The 11,351-nt window shown below is 33.5% G+C and overlaps 2 protein-coding genes across 2 annotated transcripts; one reads left to right on the top strand and one right to left on the bottom strand.

Annotated features, from left to right (window-relative positions):
* The first annotated feature begins 651 nt into the window (after positions 1-651).
* LOC132757972 (sulfotransferase 1A1-like) lies at positions 652-6,887 on the top strand. Its single transcript, XM_060749471.1, has 7 exons — positions 652-767; positions 2,454-2,646; positions 3,366-3,535; positions 3,995-4,145; positions 4,669-4,772; positions 5,617-5,806; positions 6,365-6,887. The coding sequence occupies exons 2-7, from the start codon at positions 2,457-2,459 to the stop codon at positions 6,475-6,477; spliced, it is 918 nt and encodes a 305-aa protein (XP_060605454.1). The 5' UTR covers positions 652-767; positions 2,454-2,456; the 3' UTR covers positions 6,478-6,887.
* An 85-nt stretch (positions 6,888-6,972) lies between these two features.
* On the bottom strand, positions 6,973-11,335 carry LOC132757974 (uncharacterized). Its single transcript, XM_060749473.1, has 2 exons — positions 7,560-11,335; positions 6,973-7,072 (listed from the first exon to the last, which is right to left on the bottom strand). Exon 1 carries the CDS (start codon positions 11,333-11,335, stop codon positions 8,129-8,131), a length of 3,207 nt encoding a protein of 1,068 aa, XP_060605456.1. The 3' UTR covers positions 6,973-7,072; positions 7,560-8,128.
* Positions 11,336-11,351: the final 16 nt, after the last annotated feature.

The following is an 11,351-nucleotide window of genomic DNA, read 5'->3' as shown; positions in this document are numbered from 1 at the left end:
CTGTTTCCTACACCAATAAATAAACGATAAGTTATCACGCTTTTGCTGAAAATTCGAAGCTTCTGTTAACGTGTTTTGTTCAAACAAAAATGCTAAGCTTCTACATGTGTACGAGAAAAATAATAATATGTTGGTCGAAAATTAATACATGTACTATAATTCGTAATTAAAAGAAACAAAAACACAAACAGACGTGCACGGTTTTCACAAAACCGTTATCCAAATTATTTTACTCAGTTCGCCTTCTGTTTGATCGATCATGACAACTGATTTATGCTGCCACCAGACGACAGGAATCAAAACAACATAAATCGCTAATGGGTATATCGATCGATGAGTATAGAGGAATAGAATAAAAAAAAAATCACGAATACAAACCGATTAAATTAAATTGTCGATCCGCGTTAAGAAATTAAATAGTTCCTAAATTATATATAATAATAATAATAATAATAATAATAATAATAATAATAATAATAATAATAAATAATAATAATAATAATAATAAAGAAATGATTAAGAAAATGCAAATTGGTTGTTGGTATAGGCCTATATTAGCTTGTACGAAACGTTTCTTTATAAAATTAACTCCGATCGATTTTCATCACGAACCCATGTAACGTTAACACAAAACAGTTTAATGTATTTTCCCAACGTACGTGTGCGTGTAAGGCAAACGGAATTATCAATGCTTTTATCATCTGTCACACATATACAATATATGTAGGTACATAAAAAAAGTTGCGGATCTACGTCTACATAAAAAGGTAAAGGATTTAGCTGATATTTTATGCAATACTATATACTAATACTATCTAACAATACTAACTATCTAACATAATACTATATTATAAATTATAATGTATATATTTTACTGTTTGATAAACTGATTTTGCGTTTATAAACATCAGACTCTTAAATCTATTACATTTCTACTAAGCGTGAAATATGTTGACGCAATAGTTGATTGCAGCTACAAAACGCAGAAAAATTGTAATGTAAATGATTCTTAATTACTGAAGTAAAATCAACTTTCGATTCAAAATAAAATCAAACCCAATATGGCCGACTCAGTAATCAAGCGCGTAGCGTAGTGAGTGGTGGGCATAATTTTGAGGCGGTAATCAGGCTATATAAAAAATTTGTGGTCCAAATCCGTATTTACAGGCGTGGAGCTCCAAACGCATTTAAATCCAAATAAAATGTATGTTTGTCAATCCAAGCACATATATTTACCACATATATCATTAAAACTTAAGGTAGACCATGGCTAATGGGCACTATAAGGAACTGTAAAAATGGACAACATAAGAGAGTTATATGCTTTAAAGTCACCTGTATGCAAAATTTAAATAGAATTTACCATGTGGTTTATGAGTTATGGATATATTTCTGAACTAAAACTTTGCTATTAGAAGAGCTTTTTTCAGAAATTAGGAAACTCTAAATAATCTAAACATGTACATTGTATAATACATAACTGGTGTTTTTATTATACATAATTTTATCTCAGTCTATAATGCATTAAGCTGAACAACATAAATTGTACAAACTTACAGCATGTAAATACGAATATGACTTAAATTACTAATTAATTAATTAATTAATTATTAATGATTATATCCAAAAATATGCGTATAAATAAACACAATTTTGGATATTATCATTAATTTAGGTTATTTGATAGAATTGCAAGTTCCTGTGCGTAAAGTTTATATTAATGTATTTTATAGTACTCTACTTTTGCGACTCTGTAAAAATGGTATTGCACGACCGTGCATATATCTTAATTAGTGTTTCAAATTATTTTTTGTCCAATAGGATTGCAGTATTTCAAATGAATGGTAACACATTTATTTTGGTAAATCGGCAAACAGTTAATGAGTCTAGTAAATTGACTTTTCATAAAAAATAATTTAAAACACTAAGCAGGTTGAAATTTATTAGTACGTATTAACAAAATTAAACTGGTCGCGCGGCCTGTAAAAACGTACTAATGTGCAAAGTATATAGATCAGACATGCTGGTTTTTTTTACTTGGGTCAAATGGGCTACAGTTTACCATTCCATTTGTTATTTTTATCTAAATGTTTATTGGCAGATGTCACTTTAATCAATAATTTACTTACAGATCGATTTACTCCATTCCTCTCTTCCTTCCTTCCTTCTTTCCTTCCTTCCTTCCTTCCTTCATTCCTTCCTTCCTTCCTTTCTTCCTTCCTTCTCCCTCCCTCCCTTTTTCACTCCCTCCCTCCCTCCCTCCCTCCCTTCCTTCCTTCCTTCCTTCCTTCCTTCCTTCCTTCCTTCCCTTCCTTCCTTCATTCCTTCCTTCCTCCCCCCTCCCTTCCTTCCTTCCTCCCTTCCTTCCTTCCTTCCTTCCTTCCTTTGTATTATAAATGAATATTACCACCAAAACAGTACATTTTTACACGTGTTTTGCATGTATATTTTAGATAATGCCCAGACACGTATTTAAGGACGTGCCAGACGGTGACAACATCACATATGACGTGGTCGATGAAGATAATGGTTACAGACAATGTACATTTTCATATCCATTTGAAGTACACCAGGACTTATTCAACAGGATACCGACTATAAAATGCAAAGATGAAGATATTATTTTAGAATCTTATCCGAAAACAGGTACATATGCAATACATACAATAATCACTCACAGGCTTTTTACGGTGTTCCGTAAGGGCCATCGCCTAGAAATAAAGAAATTTGAAACGCGAAAAGTGCCTTCTTTTCGCGTTATTCATAGGAATGGCCCTTATGGAACACCGTAAGTTTTTGAATGTGACAAATTATGTGAGAATTTAGTTCTAATTATTATATAAAGCTGTATATCTAATGATTTTTTTTAATTTGTTAACAGTAAAATAACATTGTTCCTATCTTCAATCTTATAGCTGATTCACGAAAGAGTTAAAACTGAGAATTTCAATGTTATATATTTAACACGCATGAATATTGTATGTTTTAACAGAATAAAATGTTCCGGAACAAAATATTATGTATTATTATGTATATTATTGTATTTATAGTTTTTTTTTAACTGTTTATCAATGATTTTGTGCTTTGCTAACATAATTATTAATTTTGGAAGTATTCTTTTTCAAAGTTAAAATAGCAGCAGAGATGTAGCTTTATACGTCACTTTAAAAGCAAAAGTCCGCATTTTTAACCAGCGCTGGACCAACATTAAATTTCATTCTATTTTTTCAAAGACATTTTTATACATACATGCTACATGATTTAGACTAACAAATTTATTTTTAAACCTTCATTACAGATGATTGTTTATTCCCAGCTTCCATATAGAATGTACATAGATACACATTTTATATTCATTTTCAAAGGAACTCATTGGCTATGGGAGATGATATATTTGGTGAAGAAAGGGACATGTGACGTCACAGAAGTTCAAAAAGGTCAAAGTATGATAGATGCATCGCCAATAGAATACACCGAAAATTTGCCACAACCAAGGGTTCTGAATTCTCATTTGAAAGTCAAATACTTGCCAAAGGTACACCATTACCATACTAGAAAGTTTAGTAAGTTTTAGGGCAAATTTGGGGCCGACTGTCGGCCCCATACCTCTCCAAAGAAAGTATATAATTTCACGTATTTCTGAGAAAAATTCCCCTCCAAAAGTAAGAGATAAATATTTTTAGATCCATTTTATCTAAAAATAAAAACAATAGTGAGACATAATAAGACATAAAAATAACGGTATTTTATCACAATTTGTCAATTTCTTTTAAAAACGGACTGTTTTATGTTTCGAACTTTCCCCCTTCCCCCCCCCCTCCGCGAGACAATTTCCCCAACTCTATTGGTCCTGACAACCATAACATAGATACATATTTTCAAGTGCTTATTTGTTTGTTTGTTTTTGTATGTTTGAAACTAAACAAAGTTCATCGATATAGAGGAGGTTTGTAGCGAAACTGCAAAATAATTTTCCATTGTCTTTTACTCACAGGATGTTATAGAGAAGAAGTTGAACATAGTATTATTGGTAAGAAATCCCAAGGACGTTGCTGTATCGTTCTACAATCATACAAGAGGTCTATCATTTTATGATTACGACGGAAAATTTGAGAACTACTTGCAGATGTTCATGAGGGGAGAAGGTATGACGTTTATATCCATATGATATATGATGTTCCTTATACTGTTTGTAATTGTTCCTTATACTTTTTGTAATTGTTCCATATCGTGTTTGTAATTGTTCTATATACTGTTTGTAATTGTTTCATATGGTGTTTGTAATTTTCCTTATACTGTTTGTAATTTTTCCATATACTGTTTGTAATTGCTCCATATGGTGTTTTTAATTGTTCCATATACTGTGTGTAATTGTTCCATATGGTGTTTGTAATTGTTCCATAAGGTATTTGTAATTATATGGTGTTCGTAATCGTTCCCATATGGTGTTTGTAATTTTTCCAAAAGGCGTTTGTAATGTTATGGTGTTTGTAATTGTTCCATGTGGTGTTTGTAATTTTTCCATATGGTGTTTGTAATTATATGGTGTTTGTAATTTTCCAAAATGGTGTTTGTAGTTATATGGTTTTTGTAATTGCTCCAAATGGTGTTTGTAATTCTTCCATATTTTTTAGTTTCTAATTGCTGTTAAGACTTTTTATTTTACAGTTGACTATGGTTCATATCCCGAGTATTTACGAGAATGGCAGACGTTTATGAAAGAAAATCCAGATGTTCCCATTCATCTGGTGTATTACGAAAACCTGCATCAGGTAAACTTTATTTTTAGCAACAAGAAAGAAGTATAAGAATAATGGCATACATGTATACTGGGACATAAGAATCATTTTTAATCCCAGATGTACATGATTATTTAAACATATGAAAAAGTAATACTTATTTCGTTAATTCTTTCAAAGTTTACTGAAATATTGTGACAGACTTATGACGTATGTTGATTGGATTCCTTGATAACCTTGCGCACGCGCTTATAACATTGCCTTATATAAACTCTCCAAGGCAATTCTAGACAGGTTCTTTGTACTGTGGATTAAAGATGGTGAAAAAGAATGGGTTTTGTTGAAAATGATAAACAAATATGCATAAACTATATATGGTATGTGTCCTGACTGCAAAAAAGAAGACATGTTTCATAGGCCAAACATATTTGTCCTTCTGGACGAACTGTAGGCCAGGTCACAACCTCCTGATTCTTATGAACATGCATAGAACTTAAGCAATACAAGTTCCAAACATGCTGGTTTAAAGCAGCACACCTCCAGATTTATGCTTATTTTCATGAAAATTGAGAAAATGCATAAAGAGTAAAATATTGTGAAGTGAACTAAGATAATAATTTCTACATTGCAAACAGCACTTACAACCCATATAAATCAACAAAAAGAGCTCGAAATATGCAACATGCAAAAATAGCCCTTACTGCGTTACTAACGCAGTAGAAATATGGTTGAAAATACTGCAAAATTGGTCATTAATCGCACATAACAGTTAAAAATTAATGTTTATATCATTTTTATCAGAAACCTTTATTTAGAAACTTTTATTACATATATTTAATTATTATATACAGGTACATGTTTTTTTATATTTGAACAGGATTGTCAAGGGGAGATGAAAAAGGTATGCAAGTTTCTTGGTAACGATGTAAGTGATGAAGACTTGCAACAAATCGTCTCGAACTGCCAAATTGATAAACTACGAAAGGGAAAGATGGACAAATTGCCTGAAGAAATAAAAGTAAGAATGGGACAGATGACTAAAAATGACTTTTCCGTATTTCGAAAAGGTGAGGTTGTTTTATAGTTATTTTATGCAATTATTTTTATATAATTTATAAGGAGTCTGGTTCGGTTATTTTCATTTGTGTTATTGCAATGAACACGTTTCCTGTCTTAATGTGACTTTTCAAATTTCAACAGACAGCAGTGGCTTAGTCTTTATTTTAATCAACAGGCATAAAATTAAACAAATTATTTTACTGTTTGTCTTGTGTGACTGGGGGGGGGGTTGTCTTTAATGGTTGAAACAAAGGGATTGCAGCCACCGTTTATCCCTACGTGGTCGTAAGAGTCGACTTAATGGGTTCGAATTACTGTAGTCTATACATCCCTTATCTCCAGCAAGTGCGTAGTTTGGACCCCCTGAAGTTGCTTTGTGAAGTTTGTAACATCCGAGGTAAATCAAATTTCGGTGCCATATGACCTGTACTGTGGGTGTGTTAGCGTGCCGTAAAACCAACGAAACAAACATTTACATAATGTTATGGTTTAAAATTCCAAAATATTATCCCGAACTGTATTAAATGCAATTTACGACCTTAAAACATATTATTTGCTTATCCTAGGTAAGATAGGAGATTGGCGAAACTGGTTTACAGTAGCACAAAATGAGACGTTTGACAAATGGTGGGAACAAGAAACAAGGGACATCACTATGTTTTCATTTAAATATCGCTGAAAACAAGGGGCATAACTTTTTTATTAAACAGTTATGGCATTTAACAAATGGTGTGAATAAAAATTAAGGTGTATAACTATATCTTCTTTTAAATATTGTATAATTAGAACAGACCTTTTGACAAATGGTGTAACTTAAGTCAAGGGACGTTACTATGCTTTCAATTAAATATTTCTTCTAAATTAAGTCAGTCATGTAAAATGCAACATTTACTATCTAGAACACATGGTAAATTGACAAAATTATGTTTATTATTACTCATTGTAATTTATTATAGACAGGTATCAGTAAAACTATAATTTGTTTATACAACGGATGACAGCATACATTTCTATGCTCCATGCAAAGGGCAAGTAACTAATTGTTAAAAGGAATCCTGTATTTTCATTCTCTTTCAAAGGATTAATCATACAATAAAGTACAATGATTTATGTTGATTCTGAGTATAGAATGCTTATGTAATATCTCATATAATTTGTGAATAGTATACCTTTATATGTATGTACTGTCTAGTAAACCAGGGACTTGAAATGTCAAAATTTACAATTCGTAACCTTGTAAAATCTTTTATTTCCACATGGCATATTACGATTGACTGAAACAAACAAAAAAAAACAATCATTCAGTATTGCTAGAAAAATATCAAACTCAATACTGCTAGAAATAATTGAATACAAACATGTAGATGCTTTCATTTGCCTTAGCTCTAGAAATAATTATCATGAAATGAATGACCATGAAAAATACAATATGAAATTTGAATAAAGGGACGCAACTATGAGAAAAATATGTTTACACTTTGCAGCAGTTACTTCCCTTGACAAAGATTTAAGTAGTCCAGTATTCTTTATATACACAAAAAATACACTTTAGATATATTAAAATAAACACAAAATACACTTATATATCTTAAATTAACTTCAGACTGTACATGATATATGACGCGTAATAAGTATACAATTCAATGCAATGAAATTGGGTGGGGTACGGACCTTGCGCCACTTCTAAACACTTCTAGCAAAATTTATGGGATATTATACATGTACGGAGAAAATAAGCATACTTGCTGACCATATTCTTACCAAATTATAGTATTTAACCACAGGAAATTTGACTATTATTCAGTACAAATTCTAGAAATTCAACAACAGCTTGTCACACGCTTTAACTTATCAATAAAAAATTTACGAATGAAAGAAGACGACGTTATCATCTTGTATGTACCTGTTTAAAAACCGTCTATACAGAATGTGTATGGAAAATGTAAAAGTGGCACCTACATCCCAGCCCCCTAATTGTGGAAGATAAATCTGACACAATTACTTATCAAATCAAATAACAACGTTAACAATTTGCAGTATATAACAGCATTACCAAATTGCAACTTCTAAAGAAAACTATAGCTCACAAATAGTTCACAAAGTTCAAAGATAGTTCACAAAGTTCAAAGATAGTTCATAAATGTTCACAATAGTTCATAAAGTTAAAAAATAGTTCATAAATTTCTTACAATATCTGAAAATGTTTGTAGACTTAAAGTGTAAAAATAACCTTTCCACACATGACAGATTGCTTTACGGGGATTATTGTGCCCCTTAACACAGTAAAGCAAACTAAACTCTTTTTGTGCTCTTTTATTATTTAAACACATCTAATTCAATGATTCAAGTAGTAAACATAACTTGTCAACTGGACGAACAAGACTGTTATTGAATGAAGTTTTCAATTTCACTTGTCTGACATAACCTAATTTATCTGGAATTGTATCTGTTACTTTCCCTAATAACCACGAGTTTCTCGGCGCGTTCGAATCTACCACTAATACAATGTCACCAATACTCATATTTCTCTTAGTATCAAACCATTTCTGTCGTTCCTGGAGCAAAGGTAGGTACTCCCGTGTCCATCTGCGCCAAAACAGGTCGGCCATATATTGAACTTGTTTCCAACGACGTCTGGTATAACTGTCCGTTTTAACAAATATACCAGGAGGTAAATTAGGCTTACGTTTCATCAGAAGCAAGTGGTTTGGAGTTAAAGCTTCAAGGTCATCATGTGAATCGGGATTCAAGGTAATTGGTCTATCATTGATTATTGACTCAACTTCACAAAAAAGAGTATGTAAAGCTTCATCGTTAAGAGTTTGTTCCTTAACAACACTATGTAAAGTCTGACGTACTGTCCGAATCATCCGTTCCCAGACACCTCCATGATGTGAGCCGGCTGGTGGGTTAAACTGCCAGTCTACGTTTTTCTGTAACATTGCACTTTGAATTTGATGTTTATTCCATTCAGAGATCGCTTTCTTTAATTCTCTATTAGCACCAATAAAGTTACTTCCATTATCAGACCTAATTTTTGTGACTTGACCCCGTCGTGATATGAAACGCCTCAGTGCATTGATGTAAGAATCAGTATCTAAAGATGCTGCAACTTCTAAATGAATTGCTCTACTTGTTAAACATGTAAATATGACACCATAACGTTTTACATAGCTTCTACCTTGTTTAACTTCGAAGGGACCAAAGTAGTCTACACCTACAAATGTAAACGGGGGGTCATCTGGTGTGACACGATCTTTCGGTAGGCTCGACATCTTCTGTTCACCAAACTTCACTCTTTGTCTACGACATACAACACAGCTTGAAATAAGTTTTCTAATTGCAGATGGCGCGTTTATCAACCAATATCTTTCTCTTAGTATAGACAGCATCTGGTTTCGACCGGTATGATTAAAATCTTGATGTATTTGTCTTAATATCAATGTAGATACTTGACAGTTCTTCGGCAAAATAAATGGATTTTTCATTTCAGTAGGCATTGCTGATTCGTTTAAACGTCCTCCAACGCGCAGAATTCCATTATCTAAAACTGGATCAAGATTTCTAATTGAACTGTCACGTTTCAACTTGGATTGTCCAGACGAAAGAGATGCTATTTCCCTTGAAAAAGCGTTTCTCTGAATATAACTTAAAACTGTAAATTCCGCCTTTTCTAGGTCTTGAACAGTAAGAAATTTGTGATCGACTGGGTGAGGATGGTCAACTACAACATTCCTTTTGTACTGTATAGAGTGTAATAATCTTTCCCTAACTTTCATGATCCATGCTACCGCTCTTTTCAATTTTATCCATGAGGAATAGTGTGATATAAGCTTATGAATTGGATCATTTACTACTTCGCGAGTCACACTGTCTGTGGACTTTTGCATGTTTATTTTCTTAACTTCTGGATCATCATCCGGTACAGAATCCGGAATTTGAGTGGGAGATACTGGTAATTCAGGTTGCGACAAGAAAGATGGCGCGTTAATCCAATGCTTAAGGAGGTCATCAACTGGAATACCCCTCGAAGCCACATCTGCTGGGTTGAGTTTTGTGCTCACGTAATGCCACTGATCGGGGTTTGAACCCTCATGAATTACCGATAGCCGATTTGCTACAAAAGTACGGAATCTTGAGGAGGTATTTCTAATGTAACGAATGACTGACATACTGTCTGTCCAGAAAACTGAATCATTCAACTGAAAGTCAATCTCAGATTTCAACATTTTGTCCGTGCGAACAGCAACCGTGGCCGCAGTGAGTTCTAACCTTGGAATTGTTACCTGTTTCAACGGTGAAACGCGTGACTTTCCTATCACGAAAGAGCAATGCATTCGATCCTTTGAATCTACCATTCTAAGATATGTGACAATTCCATAACCAGTCTCACTTGCATCCGAGAAATGATGTAATGATGCTGTTTTGATTTCCTTGAAATGAGATGGCTTTAAACATCTAGTAACATTGAAATCCGACAACTTCTCAACATCCTTTAACCATAAACACCATCTTTCAACTACCTTTTCAGGAACGGGATCATCCCAGCCTAAACCTAACCTGCACATATCTTTCAATATGTTCTTGGCTTGAAGCATAAACGGTGCTAAAAATCCTAAAGGGTCATAAACACTGCTGATCATAGATAACATACCTCGTCTGGTAAGTGGACGTTCTTTGAGGTTAACCTCGAAACAAAATTGGTCTAGTTCAACATTCCACTGTACCCCAAGAGCACGATCAATTGGAAGAACATCTTGATCTAAATCTAGGTCTTGAAATTCCTTTGCTCTGTCGATGGCCGGAACAGAGTAGATAACTTCACGACTATTGCTCAACCATTTTGCAATATGAAACCCGCCTTTACTTAATACTGTTTGTAGATCTTTCACCACTGATTTCGCATGATCAACATTGTCAACTGATTTTAAACAGTCGTCTACATAGAAATTTTTCATCACCGTGTCGACTATATCAGAGTCTATCTTACCACTAAAGTCCTGAGCAGTTCTTTTTAAAGCGTAGTTTGCACAGCTTGGTGAAGATTTTGCACCAAATAAATGAACCATCATTTGGTACTCAATCACACGTTTATTTGTGTCCCCTTCTTCCCACCATAAGAACCGTAGTAAACTAGCGTCGCATTCTGGAACCCTAACCTGATAAAACATACTGTCAATGTCCCCCATGATTGCAATTTTTTCTTCTCGAAATCTGATTAATGTTCCTATCAGTGTATTTGTCAGATTGGGTCCTTGAAGTAACTCATCATTTAATGATCTTCCTTGAAAGCGTGCCGCACAGTCAAATACAACCCGCAATTTGTTTTTCTTTGGATGTATCACACCATGGTGAGGCAAATACCAAACTCGACCGTCATTTTGCGTCAGCTTTTTGCTCGGAACCTTTCGTGCATAATCACTTTTTATTACTTTGTCCATGAATTCACAATACTGTTCTTGAAAGTTTGCATCACCTTTAAGACGCTTTCCTAGCAGTAACAGTCTTTGCTCTGCTACCTTTCTATTATTTGGCATTTTTATGTCCTTTGTT

Source organism: Ruditapes philippinarum, unplaced genomic scaffold, assembly GCF_026571515.1.
Source record: "Ruditapes philippinarum isolate M1 unplaced genomic scaffold, ASM2657151v2 ctg16671_1_1_1_1, whole genome shotgun sequence".
Lineage (NCBI taxonomy): Eukaryota > Metazoa > Mollusca > Bivalvia > Venerida > Veneridae > Ruditapes > Ruditapes philippinarum.
The sequence above is the reverse complement of the archived record's forward strand: the minus strand, read 5'-3'. Positions and strand labels throughout refer to the sequence as shown.